At 47.3% G+C, this 20,987-nt stretch overlaps 1 protein-coding gene across 1 annotated transcript in view; it reads left to right on the forward strand.

The window, feature by feature from the left end:
- RAD51D (RAD51 paralog D) overlaps positions 1-18,108 on the forward strand; it is a 278,198-nt gene extending 260,090 nt beyond the window's left edge. The window contains exons 10-13 of the mRNA XM_063953995.1: positions 16,796-16,886; positions 16,973-17,043; positions 17,128-17,286; positions 17,510-18,108. Of these exons, the coding sequence (XP_063810065.1) occupies positions 16,796-16,886; positions 16,973-17,043; positions 17,128-17,286; positions 17,510-17,593 (405 nt within the window). The 3' untranslated portion in view covers positions 17,594-18,108. The remainder of the gene's footprint in view (positions 1-16,795; positions 16,887-16,972; positions 17,044-17,127; positions 17,287-17,509) is intronic.
- Positions 18,109-20,987: the final 2,879 nt, after the last annotated feature.

Genomic DNA, 20,987 nt, shown 5'->3' on the forward strand with positions numbered 1-20,987 from the left:
CAACAGACTCCCTGCATCGTGGGACTGAGGGGAGAGAAGCAGCCCTACTCTCTGAAGTGAGGTCCTACTTCTTAGGCTACTGGACACCATTAGCTCCAGAAGGATCGGTACGCAGGATCTCACCCTCGCCGTTTGTCCCAGAGCTGCGCCGCCGTCCCCCTCGCAGAGCCGGAAGACAGAAGCCGGGTGAGTATGAGAAGCAAGAAGACTTCACAGTAGAGATGAGCGGGTTCGGTTCCTCGGAATCCGAACCCGCCCGAACTTCAGTTTTTTTTACACGGGGCCGAGCGACTCGGATCTTCCCGCCTTGCTCGGTTAACCCGAGCGCGCCCGAACGTCATCATCACGCTGTCGGATTCTCGCGAGGCTCGGATTCTATCGCGAGACTCGGATTCTATATAAGGAGCCGCGCGTCGCCGCCATTTTCACACGTGCATTGAGATTGATAGGGAGAGGACGTGGCTGGCATCCTCTCCGTTTAGAAATAGATAGGAGAGTGAGAGTGAGACACTTCATTTACTGGAGCTTAGGAGGAGTACTCAGAGAGTGCAGAATTTTGCTGATAGTAGTTAGTTAGTTATACTAGTGACTGACCAGTGAGACCACCAGTGCAGTTTTATTATTATTTAATATAATCCGTTCTCTGCCTGAAAAAAACGATACACAGTGACTCAGTCACATACCATATCTGTGCTCAGCCCAGTGTGCTGCATCATCTATGTATAATATCTGACTGTGCTCACACAGCTTAATTGTGGGGGAGACTGGGGAGCAGTTATAGGTTATAGCAGGAGCCAGGAGTACATATTAAACAGTGCACACTTTTGCTGCCAGAGTGCCACTGCCAGTGTGACTGACCAGTGACCTGACCACACTGACCACCAGTTTATTGTGATTGTCTGCCTGAAAAAGTTAAACACTCGTCGTGTGACTTGTGTGGTGTTTTTTTATTCTATAAAAAACTCATTCTGCTGACAGACAGTGTTCAGCAGGTCCGTCATTATATAATATATACCTGTCCGGCTGCAGTAGTGATATATATATATTTTTTATATCATTATTTATCATCCAGTCTATACTAGCAGCAGACACAGTACGGTAGTTCACGGCTGTAGCTACCTCTGTGTCGGCACTCGGCAGTCCATCCATAATTGTATACCACCTACCCGTGGTTTTTTTTTTCTTTCTTCTTTATACATACTACATCTCATTATCATCCAGTCTATATTAGCAGCAGACACAGTACAGTACCACCTACCCGTGGTTTTTTTTTTCTTTCTTCTTTATACATACTACATCTCATTATCAACCAGTCTATATTAGCAGCAGACACAGTACGGTAGTCCACGGCTGTAGCTACCTCTGTGTCGGCACTCGGCAGTCCATCCATAATTGTATACCACCTACCCGTGTTTTTTTTTTTCTTTCTTCTTTATACATACTACATCTCATTATCAACCAGTCTATATTAGCAGCAGACACAGTACGGTAGTCCACGGCTGTAGCTACCTCTGTGTCGGCACTCGGCAGTCCATCTATAATTGTATACCACCTACCCGTGTGTTTTTTTTTCTTAATTCTTTATACATACTACATCTCATTATCAACCAGTCTATATTAGCAGCAGACACAGTACGGTAGTCCACGGCTGTAGCTACCTCTGTGTCGGCACTCGGCAGTCCATCTATAATTGTATACCACCTACCCGTGTTTTTTTTTTTTCTTTCTTCTTTATACATACTACATCTCATTATCAACCAGTCTATATTAGCAGCAGACACAGTACGGTAGTCCACGGCTGTAGCTACCTCTGTGTCGGCACTCCATCTATAATTGTATACCACCTACCCGTGGTTTTTTCTTTCTTTCTTCTTTATACATACTACATCTCATTATCAACCAGTCTATATTAGCAGCAGACACAGTACGGTAGTTCACGGCTGTAGCTACCTCTGTGTCGGCACTCGGCAGTCCATCCATAATTGTATACCACCTACCCGTGGTTTTTTTTTTCTTTCTTCTTTATACATACTACATCTCATTATCAACCAGTCTATATTAGCAGCAGACACAGTACAGTACGGTAGTCCACGGCTGTAGCTACCTCTGTGTCGGCACTCGGCAGTCCATCCATAATTGTATACCACCTACCCGTGGTTTTTTCTTTTTCTTTCTTCTTTATACATACTACATCTCATTATCAACCAGTCTATATTAGCAGCAGACACAGTACGGTAGTCCACGGCTGTAGCTACCTCTGTGTCGGCACTCGGCAGTCCATCCATAATTGTATACCACCTACCCGTGGTTTTTTTTTTCTTCTTTATACATACTACATCTCATTATCAACCAGTCTATATTAGCAGCAGACACAGTACGGTAGTCCACGGCTGTAGCTACCTCTGTGTCGGCACTCGGCAGTCCATCCATAATTGTATACCACCTACCCGTGGTTTTTTTTTTCTTTCTTTATACATAATGAGATGTAGTATCAACCAGTCTATATTAGCAGCAGACACAGTACGGTAGTTCACGGCTGTAGCTACCTCTGTGTCGGCACTCGGCAGTCCATCCATAATTGTATACCACCTACCCGTGGTTTTTTTTTTCTTTCTTCTTTATACATACTACATCTCATTATCAACCAGTCTATATTAGCAGCAGACACAGTACAGTACGGTAGTCCACGGCTGTAGCTACCTCTGTGTCGGCACTCGGCAGTCCATCCATAATTGTATACCACCTACCCGTGGTTTTTTTTTCTTCTTTATACATACTACATCTCATTATCAACCAGTCTATATTAGCAGCAGACACAGTACGGTAGTCCACGGCTGTAGCTACCTCTGTGTCGGCACTCGGCAGTCCATCCATAATTGTATACCACCTACCCGTGGGTTTTTTTTTCTTTCTTCTTTATACATACTACATCTCATTATCAACCAGTCTATATTAGCAGCAGACACAGTACGGTAGTCCACTGCTGTAGCTACCTCTGTGTCGGCACTCGGCAGTCCATCCATAATTGTATACCACCTACCCGTGGTTTTTTTTTTCTTTCTTCTTTATACATACTACATCTCATTATCATCCAGTCTATATTAGCAGCAGACACAGTACAGTACGGTAGTCCACGGCTGTAGCTACCTCTGTGTCGGCACTCGGCAGTCCATCCATAATTGTATACCACCTACCCGTGGTTTTTTTTTCTTCTTTATACATACTACATCTCATTATCAACCAGTCTATATTAGCAGCAGACACAGTACGGTAGTCCACGGCTGTAGCTACCTCTGTGTCGGCAGTCCATCCATAATTGTATACCACCTACCCGTGGGTTTTTTTTTCTTTCTTCTTTATACATACTACATCTCATTATCAACCAGTCTATATTAGCAGCAGACACAGTACGGTAGTCCACTGCTGTAGCTACCTCTGTGTCGGCACTCGGCAGTCCATCCATAATTGTATACCACCTACCCGTGGTTTTTTTTTTCTTTCTTCTTTATACATACTACATCTCATTATCAACCAGTCTATATTAGCAGCAGACACAGTACAGTACGGTAGTCCACGGCTGTAGCTACCTCTGTGTCGGCACTCGGCAGTCCATCCATAATTGTATACCACCTACCCGTGGTTTTTTTTTTCTTCTTTATACATACTACATCTCATTATCAACCAGTCTATATTAGCAGCAGACACAGTACAGTACGGTAGTCCACGGCTGTAGCTATCTCTGTGTCGGCACTCGGCAGTCCATCCATAATTGTATACCACCTACCCGTGGTTTTTTTTTTCTTTCTTCTTTATACATACTACATCTCATTATCAACCAGTCTATATTAGCAGCAGACACAGTACGGTAGTCCACGGCTGTAGCTACCTCTGTGTCGGCACTCGGCAGTCCATCCATAATTGTATACCACCTACCCGTGGTTTTTTTTTTCTTTCTTCTTTATACATACTACATCTCATTATCAACCAGTCTATATTAGCAGCAGACACAGTACAGTACGGTAGTCCACGGCTGTAGCTACCTCTGTGTCGGCACTCGGCAGTCCATCCATAATTGTATACCACCTACCCGTGGTTTTTTTTTCTTCTTTATACATACTACATCTCATTATCAACCAGTCTATATTAGCAGCAGACACAGTACGGTAGTCCACGGCTGTAGCTACCTCTGTGTCGGCACTCGGCAGTCCATCCATAATTGTATACCACCTACCCGTGGGTTTTTTTTTCTTTCTTCTTTATACATACTACATCTCATTATCAACCAGTCTATATTAGCAGCAGACACAGTACGGTAGTCCACGGCTGTAGCTACCTCTGTGTCGGCACTCGGCAGTCCATCCATAATTGTATACCACCTACCCGTGGTTTTTTTTTTCTTTCTTCTTTATACATACTACATCTCATTATCATCCAGTCTATATTAGCAGCAGACACAGTACAGTACGGTAGTCCACGGCTGTAGCTATCTCTGTGTCGGCACTCGGCAGTCCATCCATAATTGTATACCACCTACCCGTGGTTTTTTTTTTCTTTCTTCTTTATACATACTACATCTCATTATCAACCAGTCTATATTAGCAGCAGACACAGTACAGTACGGTAGTCCACGGCTGTAGCTACCTCTGTGTCGGCACTCGGCAGTCCATCCATAATTGTATACCACCTACCCGTGGTTTTTTTTTCTTTCTTCTTTATACATACTACATCTCATTATCAACCAGTCTATATTAGCAGCAGACACAGTACAGTACGGTAGTCCACGGCTGTAGCTATCTCTGTGTCGGCACTCGGCAGTCCATCCATAATTGTATACCACCTACCCGTGGTTTTTTTTTTCTTTCTTCTTTATACATACTACATCTCATTATCAACCAGTCTATATTAGCAGCAGACACAGTACGGTAGTCCACGGCTGTAGCTACCTCTGTGTCGGCACTCGGCAGTCCATCCATAATTGTATACCACCTACCCGTGGTTTTTTTTTTCTTTCTTCTTTATACATACTACATCTCATTATCAACCAGTCTATATTAGCAGCAGACACAGTACGGTAGTTCACGGCTGTAGCTACCTCTGTGTCGGCACTCGGCAGTCCATCCATAATTGTATACCACCTACCCGTGGTTTTTTTTTTCTTTCTTCTTTATACATACTACATCTCATTATCATCCAGTCTATATTAGCAGCAGACACAGTACAGTACGGTAGTCCACGGCTGTAGCTATCTCTGTGTCGGCACTCGGCAGTCCATCCTTAATTGTTTACCACCTACCCGTGGTTTTTTTTTTCTTTCTTCTTTATACATACTACATCTCATTATCAACCAGTCTATATTAGCAGCAGACACAGTACAGTACGGTAGTCCACGGCTGTAGCTACCTCTGTGTCGGCACTCGGCAGTCCATCCATAATTGTATACCACCTACCCGTGGTTTTTTTTTTCTTTCTTCTTTATACATACTACATCTCATTATCAACCAGTCTATATTAGCAGCAGACACAGTACGGTAGTTCACGGCTGTAGCTACCTCTGTGTCGGCACTCAGCAGTCCATCCATAATTGTATACTAGTATCCATCCATCTCCATTGTTTACCTGAGGTGCCTTTTAGTTGTGCCTATTAAAATATGGAGAACAAAAATGTTGAGGTTCCAAAATTAGGGAAAGATCAAGATCCACTTCCACCTCGTGCTGAAGCTGCTGCCACTAGTCATGGCCGAGACGATGAAATGCCAGCAACGTCGTCTGCCAAGGCCGATGCCCAATGTCATAGTACAGAGCATGTCAAATCCAAAACACCAAATATCAGTAAAAAAAGGACTCCAAAACCTAAAATAAAATTGTCGGAGGAGAAGCGTAAACTTGCCAATATGCCATTTACCACACGGAGTGGCAAGGAACGGCTGAGGCCCTGGCCTATGTTCATGGCTAGTGGTTCAGCTTCACATGAGGATGGAAGCACTCAGCCTCTCGCTAGAAAACTGAAAAGACTCAAGCTGGCAAAAGCACCGCAAAGAACTGTGCGTTCTTCGAAATCCCAAATCCACAAGGAGAGTCCAATTGTGTCGGTTGCGATGCCTGACCTTCCCAACACTGGACGTGAAGAGCATGCGCCTTCCACCATTTGCACGCCCCCTGCAAGTGCTGGAAGGAGCACCCGCAGTCCAGTTCCTGATAGTCAGATTGAAGATGTCAGTGTTGAAGTACACCAGGATGAGGAGGATATGGGTGTTGCTGGCGCTGGGGAGGAAATTGACCAGGAGGATTCTGATGGTGAGGTGGTTTGTTTAAGTCAGGCACCCGGGGAGACACCTGTTGTCCGTGGGAGGAATATGGCCACTGACATGCCTGGTGAAAATACCAAAAAAATCAGCTCTTCGGTGTGGAAGTATTTCAACAGAAATGCGGACAACAGGTGTCAAGCCGTGTGTTGCCTTTGTCAAGCTGTAATAAGTAGGGGTAAGGACGTTAACCACCTCGGAACATCCTCCCTTATACGTCACCTGCAGCGCATTCATAATAAGTCAGTGACAAGTTCAAAAACTTTGGGCGACAGCGGAAGCAGTCCACTGACCAGTAAATCCCTTCCTCTTGTAACCAAGCTCACGCAAACCACCCCACCAACTCCCTCAGTGTCAATTTCCTCCTTCCCCAGGAATGCCAATAGTCCTGCAGGCCATGTCACTGGCAATTCTGACGAGTCCTCTCCTGCCTGGGATTCCTCCGATGCATCCTTGCGTGTAACGCCTACTGCTGCTGGCGCTGCTGTTGTTGCTGCTGGGAGTCGATGGTCATCCCAGAGGGGAAGTCGTAAGCCCACTTGTACTACTTCCAGTAAGCAATTGACTGTTCAACAGTCCTTTGCGAGGAAGATGAAATATCACAGCAGTCATCCTACTGCAAAGCGGATAACTGAGGCCTTGGCATCCTGGGTGGTGAGAAACGTGGTTCCGGTATCCATCATTACTGCAGAGCCAACTAGAGACTTGTTGGAGGTACTGTGTCCCCGGTACCAAATACCATCTAGGTTCCATTTCTCTAGGCAGGCGATACCGAAAATGTACACAGACCTCAGAAAAAGAGTCACCAGTGTCCTAAAAAATGCAGCTGTACCCAATGTCCACTTAACCACGGACATGTGGACAAGTGGAGCAGGGCAGGGTCAGGACTATATGACTGTGACAGCCCACTGGGTAGATGTATGGACTCCCGCCGCAAGAACAGCAGCGGCGGCACCAGTAGCAGCATCTCGCAAACGCCAACTCTTTCCTAGGCAGGCTACGCTTTGTATCACCGGTTTCCAGAATACGCACACAGCTGAAAACCTCTTACGGCAACTGAGGAAGATCATCGCGGAATGGCTTACCCCAATTGGACTCTCCTGTGGATTTGTGGCATCGGACAACGCCAGCAATATTGTGTGTGCATTAAATATGGGCAAATTCCAGCACGTCCCATGTTTTGCACATACCTTGAATTTGGTGGTGCAGAATTTTTTAAAAAACGACAGGGGCGTGCAAGAGATGCTGTCGGTGGCCAGAAGAATTGCGGGACACTTCCGGCGTACAGGCACCACGTACAGAAGACTGGAGCACCACCAAAAACTACTGAACCTGCCCTGCCATCATCTGAAGCAAGAAGTGGTAACGAGGTGGAATTCAACCCTCTATATGCTTCAGAGGTTGGAGGAGCAGCAAAAGGCCATTCAAGCCTATACAATTGAGCACGATATAGGAGGTGGAATGCACCTGTCTCAAGCGCAGTGGAGAATGATTTCAACGTTGTGCAAGGTTCTGATGCCCTTTGAACTTGCCACACGTGAAGTCAGTTCAGACACTGCCAGCCTGAGTCAGGTCATTCCCCTCATCAGGCTTTTGCAGAAGAAGCTGGAGACATTGAAGGAGGAGCTAACACGGAGCGATTCCGCTAGGCATGTGGGACTTGTGGATGGAGCCCTTAATTCGCTTAACAAGGATTCACGGGTGGTCAATCTGTTGAAATCAGAGCACTACATTTTGGCCACCGTGCTCGATCCTAGATTTAAAGCCTACCTTGGATCTCTCTTTCCGGCAGACACAAGTCTGCTGGGGTTGAAAGACCTGCTGGTGAGAAAATTGTCAAGTCAAGCGGAACGTGACCTGTCAACATCTCCTCCTTCACATTCTCCCGCAACTGGGGGTGCGAGGAAAAGGCTCAGAATTCCGAGCCCACCCGCTGGCGGTGATGCAGGGCAGTCTGGAGCGACTGCTGATGCTGACATCTGGTCCGGACTGAAGGACCTGACAACGATTACGGACATGTCGTCTACTGTCACTGCATATGATTCTCTCAACATTGAAAGAATGGTGGAGGATTATATGAGTGACCGCATCCAAGTAGGCACGTCACACAGTCCGTACTTATACTGGCAGGAAAAAGAGGCAATTTGGAGGCCCTTGCACAAACTGGCTTTATTCTACCTAAGTTGCCCTCCCGAAAGAGTGTTTAGTGCCGCCGCTCACCTTGTCGGCAATCGGCGTACGAGGTTACATCCAGAAAATGTGGAGAAGATGATGTTCATTAAAATGAATTATAATCAATTCCTCCGCGGAGACATTGACCAGCAGCAATTGCCTCCACAAAGTACACAGGGAGCTGAGATGGTGGATTCCAGTGGGGACGAATTGATAATCTGTGAGGAGGGGGATGTACACGGTGATATATCGGAGGATGATGATGAGGTGGACATCTTGCCTCTGTAGAGCCAGTTTGTGCAAGGAGAGATTAATTGCTTCTTTTTTGGTGGGGGTCCAAACCAACCCGTCATATCGGTCACAGTCGTGTGGCAGACCCTGTCACTGAAATGATGGGTTGGTTAAAGTGTGCATGTCCTGTTTATACAACATAAGGGTGGGTGGGAGGGCCCAAGGACAATTCCATCTTGCACCTCTTTTTTCTTTAATTTTTCTTTGCGTCATGTGCTGTTTGGGGAGTGTTTTTTGGAAGGGCCATCCTGCGTGACACTGCAGTGCCACTCCTAGATGGGCCCGGTGTTTGTGTCGGCCACTAGTGTCGCTTATCTTACTCACACAGCTACCTCATTGCGCCTCTTTTTTTCTTTGCGTCATGTGCTGTTTGGGGAGTGTTTTTTGGAAGGGCCATCCTGCGTGACACTGCAGTGCCACTCCTAGATGGGCCCGGTGTTTGTGTCGGCCACTAGGGTCGCTTATCTTACTCACACAGCTACCTCATTGCGCCTCTTTTTTAGTTTGCGTCATGTGCTGTTTGGGGAGGGTTTTTTGGAAGGGACATCCTGCGTGACACTGCAGTGCCACTCCTAGATGGGCCCGGTGTTTGTGTCGGCCACTAGGGTCGCTTATCTTACTCACACAGCTACCTCATTGCGCCTCTTTTTTTCTTTGCGTCATGTGCTGTTTGGGGAGGGTTTTTTGGAAGGGACATCCTGCGTGACACTGCAGTGCCACTCCTAGATGGGCCCGGTGTTTGTGTCGGCCACTAGGGTCGCTTATCTTACTCACACAGCTACCTCATTGCGCCTCTTTTTTTCTTTGCGTCATGTGCTGTTTGGGGAGTGTTTTTTGGAAGGGCCATCCTGCGTGACACTGCAGTGCCACTCCTAGATGGGCCCGGTGTTTGTGTCGGCCACTAGGGTCGCTTATCTTACTCACACAGCTACCTCATTGCGCCTCTTTTTTTCTTTGCGTCATGTGCTGTTTGGGGAGGGTTTTTTGGAAGGGACATCCTGCGTGACACTGCAGTGCCACTCCTAGATGGGCCCGGTGTTTGTGTCGGCCACTAGGGTCGCTTATCTTACTCACACAGCTACCTCATTGCGCCTCTTTTTTTCTTTGCGTCATGTGCTGTTTGGGGAGGGTTTTTTGGAAGGGACATCCTGCGTGACACTGCAGTGCCACTCCTAGATGGGCCCGGTGTTTGTGTCGGCCACTAGGGTCGCTTATCTTACTCACACAGCTACCTCATTGCGCCTCTTTTTTTCTTTGCGTCATGTGCTGTTTGGGGAGGGTTTTTTGGAAGGGACATCCTGCGTGACACTGCAGTGCCACTCCTAGATGGGCCCGGTGTTTGTGTCGGCCACTTGGGTCGCTTATCTTACTCACACAGCTACCTCATTGCGCCTCTTTTTTTCTTTGCGTCATGTGCTGTTTGGGGAGGGTTTTTTGGAAGGGACATCCTGCGTGACACTGCAGTGCCACTCCTAGATGGGCCCGGTGTTTGTGTCGGCCACTAGGGTCGCTTATCTTACTCACACAGCTACCTCATTGCGCCTCTTTTTTTCTTTGCGTCATGTGCTGTTTGGGGAGTGTTTTTTGGAAGGGACATCCTGCGTGACACTGCAGTGCCACTCCTAGATGGGCCCGGTGTTTGTGTCGGCCACTTGGGTCGCTTATCTTACTCACACAGCTACCTCATTGCGCCTCTTTTTTTCTTTGCGTCATGTGCTGTTTGGGGAGGGTTTTTTGGAAGGGACATCCTGCGTGACACTGCAGTGCCACTCCTAGATGGGCCCGGTATTTGTGTCGGCCACTAGGGTCGCTTATCTTACTCACACAGCTACCTCATTGCGCCTCTTTTTTTCTTTGCGTCATGTGCTGTTTGGGGAGGGTTTTTTGGAAGGGACATCCTGCGTGACACTGCAGTGCCACTCCTAGATGGGCCAGGTGTTTGTGTCGGCCACTAGGGTCGCTTAGCTTAGTCATCCAGCGACCTCGGTGCAAATTTTAGGACTAAAAATAATATTGTGAGGTGTGAGGTATTCAGAATAGACTGAAAATGAGTGGAAATTATGGTTTTTGAGGTTAATAATACTTTGGGATCAAAATGACCCCCAAATTCTATGATTTAAGCTGTTTTTTAGGTTTTTTGGAAAAAAACACCCGAATCCAAAACACACCCGAATCCGACAAAAAAAATTCGGTTAGGTTTTGCCAAAACGCGGTCGAACCCAAAACACGGCCGCGGAACCGAACCCAAAACCAAAACACAAAACCCGAAAAATTTCCGGCGCTCATCTCTACTTCACAGGCGGCAGAAGACTTCGTGATCTTAACTGGAGGTAACGCACAGCACTGCAGCTGTGCGCCATTGCTCCACACACCTACACATACTCCGGTCACTGTAAGGGTGCTGGGCGCAGGGGGGGCGCCCTGGGCAGCATTTGGGACCTCATATTGGCAAAAGACCACATATATACAGCTGGGCACTGTATATATGTATGAGCCCCCGCCAAAGAATTGCAATTTAAGCGGGACAGAAGCCCGCCGCTGAGGGGACGGGGCTTCTCCCTCAGCACTCACCAGCGCCATTTTTTCTCCACAGCACGCTAAGAGGAAGCTCCCCAGGCTGTCCCCTGCTGATACACGGTAGAAGAGGGTTGAAAAGAGAGGGGGGGGGCACATAATTAGGCGCAAAAAAGATATAAACAGCAGCTACTGGGTTAACTTTAAGTTACCGTGTTATTCCTGGGGTGTGTGCTGGCATACTCTCTCTCTGTCTCTCCAAAGGGCCTTGTGGGGGAACTGTCTTCAGAAAGGACATTCCCTGTGTGTGTGTGTGTGTGTGTGTGTGTGTGTGTGTGTGTGGTTTGTCGGTACGCTTGTGTCGACATGTCTGATGAGGAAGGCTATGTGGGAGAGGAGCGGGAGCAAATGAATGTGGTGTCTCCGCCGACGGCGCCGACACCTGATTGGATGGATATGTGGAAGGTTTTAAATGATAATGTTAATTCCTTGCATAAAAGATTAGACAAGGCTGATGCTTTAAGACAGTCAGGGTCTCAACCCGTGCCTGATCCTATGTCGCAGGGACCGTCAGGGTCTCATAAGCGCCCACTATCCCAAATTGTTGACACAGATACCGACATGGATTCTGACTCCAGTGTCAATTACGATGATGCAAAGTTACAGCCAAAATTGGCTAAATCCCTTCGATATATGATTATAGCGATTAAAGGATGTTTTGCACATCACAGAGGAAACCCCTGTTCCTGACACGAGGGTGTATATGTATAAGGGAAAGAAACCTGAGGTAACTTTTCCCCCCTCACACGAACTGAATGAGTTATCTGAAAAAGCTTGGGAATCTCCAGATAAAAAATTGCAGATTTCCAAACGGATTCTTCTGGCGTATCCTTTCCCGCCAACGGACAGGTTACGATGGTAATCCTCCCCTAGGGTGGACAAAGCTTTAACACGCTTATCCAAAAAGGTAGCCCTGCCGTCCTAGGATACGGCTACCCTCAAAGATGCTGCTGATCACAAACAGGAGGGTACCCTGAAGTCCATTTATACACATTCGGGTACCTTACTAAGACCGGCAATTGCGTCGGCCTGGGTATGTAGTGCTGTAGTGGCAAGGACGGATACCTTATCTGAGGAATTTGATACCCTAGATAAGGATACTGTATTATTGACTCTGGGGCATATTGAAGACGCTGTCCTATATATGAGAGATGCTCAAAGAGACATTAGTCTACTGGGTTCTAGAATAAACGCTATGTCGATTTCTGCCAGAAGGGTCCTGTGGACTCGCCAATGGACAGGTGATGCCGACTCAAAAAGGCATATGGAGGTTTTACCTTACAGGGGTGAGGAGTTGTTCGGGGAGGGTCTCTCGGACCTGGTCTCCACAGCTACAGCTGGAAAGTCAAATTTTTTGCCTTATGTTCCCTCACAGCCTAAGAGAGCACCGCATTATCAAATGCAGTCCTTTCGTTCACAAAGAAACAAGAAAGTCTGAGGTGCGTCCTTTCTTGCCAGAGGTAGGGGCAGAGGAAAGAAGCTGCACAACACAGCTAGTTCCCAGGAACAGAAATCCTCCCCGGCTTCTGCAAAATCCACCGCATGACGCTGGGGCTCCACTGGCGGAGTCGGGGCCAGTGGGGGCGCGTCTTCGGAATTTCAGCCACATGTGGGTTCACTCCCGGGTGGATCCCTGGGCAATAGAAATGGTGTCTCAGGGTTACAAGCTGGAATTCGAAGAGGTGCTTCAAATCGGCCCTACCGTCTTCCCCCCTAGAGAGGGAGATAGTGTTAAATGCAATACAAAAATTGTATCTTCAGCAGGTGGTGGTCGAGGTTCCCCTCCTTTAACAGGGAAGGGGTTATTATTCGACCATGTTTGTGGTACCGAAACGGGACGGTTCGGTCAGACCCATATTGAATTTAAAATCTCTGAACCTATACTTGAAAAGGTTCAAGTTCAAGATGGAATCGCTAAGAGCGGTCATCGCAAGCCTGGAAGGGGGGATTTTATGGTGTCACTGGACATAAAGGATGCGTACCTTCATGTCCCCATTTATCCACCTCATCAGGCGTACCTAAGATTTGCGGTACAGGACTGTCATTACCAATTTCAGACGTTGCCGTTTGGTCTCTCAACGGCCCCGAGGATTTTCACCAAGGTAATGGCGGAAATGATGGTGCTCCTGCGCAAACAGGGTGTCACAATTATCCCGTACTTGGACGATCTCCTCATAAAAGCGAGATCAAGAGAGCAGTTGCTGAACAGCGTATCTCTTTCACTGAAAGTGTTACAACAACACGGCTGGATTCTCAATATTCCAAATTCGCAGTTGGTTCCTACGACTCGTCTGCCTTTCTTGGGCATGATTCTGGACACGACCCAGAAAAGGGTTTATCTTCCGATAGAAAAAGCCCAGGAACTTATGACTCTGGTCAGGAGCCTTTTGAAATCAAGACAGCTGTCAGTGCATCATTGCACTCGAGTCCTGTGAAAAATGGTGGCCTCGTACGAGGCCATTCCCTTTGGCAGGTTCCATGCGAGGACTTTCCAATGGGATCTGCTGGACAAGTGGTCCGGATCACATCTACAGATGCATCGGTTGATCACCCTGTCCACCAGGGTGTCACTCCTGTGGTGGCTGCAGAGTGCTCACCTTCTCGAGGGCCGCAGATTCGGCATTCAGGATTGGATCCTGGTGACCGCGGACGCAAGCCTCCAAGGTTGGGGAGCAGTCACACAGGGAAGAAATTTCCAGGGTCTTTGGTCAAGTCAAGAGACTTGTCTGCACATCAACATCCTGGAACTAAGGGCCATATACAACGCCCTACGTCAAGCGGAGACCTTACTTCGCGACCAACAAGTTCTGATCCAGTCAGACAACATCACAGCAGTGGCTCATGTAAACCGCCAAGGCGGCACAAGGAGCAGAATGGCAATGGCGGAAGCCACCAGGATTCTTCGCTGGGCGGAGAATCATGTAAGCGCACTGTCAGCAGTGTTCATTCCGGGAGTAGACAACTGGGAAGCAGACTTCCTCAGCAGACACGACCTACACCCGGGAGAGTGGGGACTTCATCCAGAAGTCTTCGCACAGATAGACATGATGGCGTCCCGCCTCAACAAAAAGCTACAGAGGTATTGCGCCAGGTCCAGAGACCCTCAGGCAGTAGCGGTAGTCGCCCTAGTGACACCGTGGGTGTTCCGGTCAGTCTATGCGTTTCCTCCTCTTCCCCTCATACCCAAGGTGTTGAGAATAGTAAGAAGAAAAGGAGTGAGAACAATCCTTGTTGTTCCAGATTGGCCACGACGGACCTGGTATCCAGATCTGCAGGAAATGCTCACAGAAGATCCGTGGCCTCTTCCTCTAAGACAGGACCTGTTGCAACGGGGACCCTGTCTGTACCAAGACTTACCGCGGCTGCGTTTGACGGCATGGCGGTTGAACGCCGGATCCTAGCAGAAAAAGGCATTCCGGTTGAGGTTATCCCTACGCTGATAAAGGCTAGGAAGGAAGTAACAGCAAAACATTATCACCGTATATGGCGAAAATATGTTTCTTGGTGTGAGGCCAGGAATGCTCCTACGGAAGGATTCCATCTGGGCCGTTTCCTTCACTTCCTACAAACTGGAGTGGATTTGGGCCTTAAATTAGGCTCCATTAAGGTCCAGATTTCGGCCCTATCCATTTTCTTTCAAAAAGAATTGGCTTCTCTCCCAGAAGTTCAGACTTTTGTAAAGGTAGTACTGGCATATTCAGCCTCCTTTTGTGCCTCCGGTGGCGCCTTGGGACCTTAATGTGGTGTTGAGCTTCCTAAAGTCACACTGGTTTGAACCACTTAAAACGGTGGAGTTGAAATATCTCACGGGGAAGGTGGTCATGTTATTAGCCCTGCCTTCGGCTGGGCGAGTGTCGGAATTAGCGGCTTTATCACATAAAAGCCCCTATCTGGTTTTCCATATGGATGGAGCGGAATTGAGGACACGTCCTCAGTTCCTGCCAAAAGTGGTTTCATCCTTTCATATGAACCAACCTATTGTGGTGCCTGTGGCTACACGGGACTTAGAGGATTCCGAGTCCCTTGATGTGGTCAGGGCTTTGAAAATTTATGTAGCCAGGACGGCTAGAGTCCGGAAAACAGAAGCACTGTTTGTTCTGTATGCAGCCAACAAGCTTGGCGGCCCTTGCTTCAAAGCAGACTATTGCTCGCTGGATCCGTAACACGATTCAGCAGGCGCATTCTACGGCAGGATTGCCGTTACCTAAATCGGTCAAGGCCCATTCCACTAGGAAAGTGGGCTCTTCTTGGGCGGCTGCCCGAGGGGTCTCGGCACTACAGCTGTGTCGAGCTGCTACTTGGTCGGGTTCAAACACCTTTGCAAAATTCTATAAGTTTGATACCCTGGCTGAGGAGGACCTCATGTTTGCTCAATTGGTGCTGCAGAGTCATCCACACTCTCGCGCCCGTTTGGGAGCTTTGGTATAATCCCCATGGTCCTTACGGAGTCCCCAGCATCCTCTAGAACGTTAGAGAAAATAAGATTTTACTTACCGGTAAATCTATTTCTCGTAGTCCGTAGAGGATGCTGGGCACCCGTCCCAAGTGCGGACTTCTTCTGCAATACTTGTATATAGTTATTGCTTCAATAAGGGTTACGATATTGTTGCATCGGGCGTGAACTGATTATATGTTATTGTCATACTGTTAACTGGGTTGTTATCACAAGTTATACGGTGTGATTGGTGTGGCTGATATGAATCTTGCCCTGGATTACCAAAATCCTTTCCTTGTACTGTCAGTCTCCTCTATGCACAGTTTCTCTAACTGAGGTCTGGAGGAGGGGCATAGAGGGAGGAGCCAGTGCACACCAGGAACTAAATTCTTTCTTAAAGTGCCCATGTCTCCTGCGGAGCCCATCTATCCCCATGGTCCTTACGGAGTCCCCAGCATCCTCTACGGACTACGAGAAATAGATTTACCGGTAAGTAAAATCTTATTTTTACACACTATTTATTTTTATTTCTATCTTGTTCTGAGGGGAATTGTAGTTAGGTGACCGGCAGTTGGTATCCCGGCGGTCAGCGTACCGATCCCAGCCACCAGGATGCCTGCAGGGGGCCCAGGGCTGTTCACACTCGTGGGTGTCCATGACACCCATAGAGTGGGAAGAGAACTTATGGCAAGCCCGCAATGATACTCGTTGTGCTCGCCCCCCTACCGACATCCTGGTGGCCAGGATTCCGACCCCAACCCGTTCTGAGGGCTAAGATAGTAAGCCGTCTTTGTTTCGGGAAATTCATCCTTGATCCCAGCTTGAATATCTGCAAGCCTGTTAAGCTCCCGACACATTTATACAAAAACTGTGACTCTTACTGAAAACATTTTAGCATGTAAACATGTATTTTAGGTTCAGTGGTCCTTGAACTGTGAATATGTGCTTTTGTTCCCTCACCTATGACATATAGTTGTCCTTTCTTTGTATACAGGAATAATTATTAATGTGTCATTTTCAGCAAACAAGATCTGGAGAGGCGCTGAGACTTGTGGTGATTGACTCAGTATGTGCTGTGATCTACCCACTGTTGGGTGGAAAACAGACAGAAGGTGACTGAGAATTATCTTCAGATTTTAGTATGGGGTATATCATGCAAAGAGATATTATAGTTAAACTGACCTATTCTTTCCTATAGGAATGGCAATTATGATGCATCTGGCACGAGAACTACAGTCTTTTGCTCATGATTTCAGCGTAGCTATACTTGTAAGTACCATAATTAATAAATATAATTTATAATACATTATTTTGGGAGACATACTAATGGTAAGCTGTGTTTTGGCTTTCCAGGTAACTAACCACATCACTAAAAATGGAGCATCTGGGTTTCGTCCAGCACTGGGTCGTTCCTGGAGCTTTGTCCCTAGCACTCGTATTCTGCTTCAAAGGCAGGAGAGAAGCAAGCAGAGTGACCATCGCACAGTGTCACTTGTCAAGTCACCTCGACAGGTAGAAAAGTCATTTTTTTCTGATTTGGTCTCAATGTAACATCAGTAAAATTAAATTGAAAAAAACAACCTGTTTTTCCTCACACCTATGTCATAAATTTGTTCTATCTAAACCAAATGGTAAAATGTACTTGCTTCATACATTACCATAAATGTTTAAAATACCCTCTTACCTTGTTACACCTATTTGTATGCTATTTATGCTGCATTTGTTTGATTTGTAGCCCACAAATTTGCATGTGGAGTTGGAAATTGGATGCTCTGGGACACTAGAGGAGAACAATGCAAGTACAGCTTGTGGACCATAATGCTGACCAAATATAAGATATTGACTTCAGACCTTTATAAACAGGATCAATGATGTATGAGGCAATGTAATTTAAAGCTTATGTGAATGGACATTTGTTTTTCTCAAGGCAAATTCATTATTTAGATCAGTGGCTGTCCACCTCAACCCTCATGTTTTCCAAACGCATCGTCTTTTTTGAGGATTTCTGTCTGTGGGAGCAGGTGGGATAATTACGGACGCAGCGATATAGATGATCTCACCTGTGCTTGATTAAAGAAATCCACAAAACATAACCTGTTGGTGGCACTATGAGAGTTGAGAACCCCTGATTTTAGATAATTGTGAAAGCATTCTGTTGACATGGTAGGTGTCTTTGTTTGTTTTTTATTCTAAAGGTGTACCGTATATACTCGAGTATAAGCCGACTTTTTCAGCACTTTTTTTTGTGCTGAAAAAGCCACCTCGGCTTATACTCGAGTCAGTGCAGGCAGAGGCAGAGCAGTGTGAAGGAGGGACATGGAGCGCACAGCGCGCGGCGCTCCTGTGTCCCTCCTGCATCTCCGGCGGCAGCAGCGGCGGTTCTATTACAGGAAATACCCGTTCGTGACCTCTGATCACGAACCGGCACTTCCTATAATAGACCCGCCGCGGCCGCCGAAGATGCAGGAGGGACACAGGAGAGCCGCGCACGCTGTGTGCTTCGTGTCCCTCCAGAAGACAGCGCGGGATCGACGGAGGGGTAAGTAACAGCACTGTGGGGCATACCTGGCACTTGGGGAGGGAACGTATCTGGCAGCACTGTGGGGGCATATCTGGCAGCACTGTGGGGGCATATCTGGCAGCACTGTGGGGGCATAACTGGCAGCACTGTGGGGGCATATCTGGCAGCACTGTGGGGGCATATCTGGCAGCACTGTGGGGGCATAACTGGCAGCACTGTGGGGGCATATCTGGCAGCACTGTGGGGGCATATCTGGCAGCACTGTGGGGGCATATCTGGCAGCACTGTGGGGGCATATCTGGCAGCACTGTGGGGGCATAACTGGCAGCACTGTGGGGGCATAACTGGCAGCACTGTGGGGGCATATCTGGCAGCACTGTGGGGGCATATCTGGCAGCACTGTGGGGGCATATCTGGCAGCACTGTGGGGGCATAACTGGCAGCACTGTGGGGGCATAACTGGCAGCACTGTGGGGGCATATCTGGCAGCACTGTGGGGGCATATCTGGCAGCACTGTGGGGGCATATCTGGCAGCACTGTGGGGGCATATCTGGCAGCACTGTGGGGGCATATCTGGCAGCACTGTGGGGGCATATCTGGCAGCACTGTGGGGGCATAACTGGCAGCACTGTGGGGGCATAACTGGCAGCACTGTGGGGGCATAACTGGCAGCACTGTGGGGGCATATCTGGCAGCACTGTGGGGGCATATCTGGCAGCACTGTGGGGGCATAACTGGCAGCACTGTGGGGGCATAACTGGCAGCACTGTGGGGGCATAACTGGCAGCACTGTGGGGGCATATCTGGCAGCACTGTGGGGGCATATCTGGCAGCACTGTGGGGGCATATCTGGCAGCACTGTGGGGGCATATCTGGCAGCACTGTGGGGGCATATCTGGCAGCACTGTGGGGGCATATCTGGCACTATGAGGGCATATCTGGCACTGAGGGCTGTGTACGGCTAGAGCTGCATTTCCCACCCTAGGCTTATACTCGAGTCAATAAGTTTTCCCAGGTTTTTGTGGTAGAATTAGGTGCCTCGGCTTATATTCGGGTCGACTTATACTCGAGTATATACGGTATATTTGTATCCAATGTGTATGTTTTGTCTCTGCAGGAACTAAGCTGCGTGGTTCTGTCCCTTATATCTGAATGTGAGATACATTCTTAAATATTCTATAATGCTAAAATACAGATTGCATTATGTGAAAAACATCTATTAACATAGATGAAAAAGTTTCAAGAGCACAACATACTTTGGATGATGTGAACACGGGGGGGGGGGGGGGGGGGGGACAGTCTTTTTTCCTATGTACAAATGACAGTCTGGATTACCCTATTGCACACAGTGCTATTCCATAACCATCAAACAAACTGATTTGGCTTCTGTTTGACTACGCACGATGGACAAACTTTCATAGATTTGTCCGGTGAGCAATTAATATGTGCATTTTGCAGTGGTATAATGTTTTCTTTTGCTAATGACTGCACAGTAATGTATGAAGTGGTCAACTACTGCTGGGTAATTGATATATCATGCAGCTGTTGGGATTTTAACCATGCAGCTTGTTTTAAGTGCACACATGCATCGGTTGGGCATCAAAATACCTTATTAGCCTTTTGATATACAGTGCTTAGCAAATCTCTGCCTATTTGAGGAGAAATTACTTCAATTTATAGAATTAATAAATGCAATTTAAAATATCAAGCGCATAGAGGCCTGAGAATATAAGGGGTAACGTATTTTAGGCTCAGCTGTCCTTTTAAGGGATTCTTTTGTCAGCAACTTGTTCAAAAGCCTACAGTTTGTTGTAAAGTGCCTTTGTTCATGTTGTGGTTACTCTCTCAATAGATTGTTTTACTTGTTCAGCAAAACATAGGTGATAGTTTTGTCTGTAAGGTAGATAACCTAAGCCAGGTTCAGTAAGTAAATAGAGGTAACATTTAAAAAATCTGCAATGCAGGTAATTTACTACTTTTGTTAATCTTTTAGCCAACTTTAGCTGAAAATGATTGATAACAGAGAATATCACCTTGCACTTAGCGCAGTTCATACAATTCCTTGATCTAAATCTCTGATAGAGTATTCAAGCTATTTCATATACTGTATATTAGAAACCCGAACTATGAAAGCTAAAGGGCCATACACACTAGACGATTATTTTGACCAATATGGCCGGTACCGATGATTGTGAACGATAGCGTGTATGGTCCTAGCAATCAACGATGCGTGCACCCGCGCTCGTTGATTGCAGGTTGGCGGTGCAGACAGCTCAATGTGAGCAATGTCACTTGTGACCTCGCATATCATGGCATGTGTGTATAGAGCCGCGATGAGCGATGTACACAATGTGACATTGCTCAGCTCCCCGCCAGCGGCTTCGTTTTAGCTGAGCCGCTGACGAGAGCTCTGTCCACTGCCCCACCAATTAAGTTTTTTACACCCACTGCCCCACCAATTATATTTCCACTGTGCCGTCAACGTAATAAAAAATCAATTATAATGGGTTCAAAAGGGCCTTAAAGGGCCCTAAATTAATTATAATGGGTTCAAAAGGGCCCTACAGACCCGGCGAGCTGCCCGACCGCCGATACGGCAGACAGGCAACCCGTCAGCGGGGGGGGTGAAGTTTCTACACTCCACCCGGCGCCATAGCAATGCATGCCAATATGGTCAGTCTCGTCCATATT

This window comes from Pseudophryne corroboree, chromosome 2 (genome assembly GCF_028390025.1).
Source record: "Pseudophryne corroboree isolate aPseCor3 chromosome 2, aPseCor3.hap2, whole genome shotgun sequence".
Classification (NCBI taxonomy): domain Eukaryota; kingdom Metazoa; phylum Chordata; class Amphibia; order Anura; family Myobatrachidae; genus Pseudophryne; species Pseudophryne corroboree.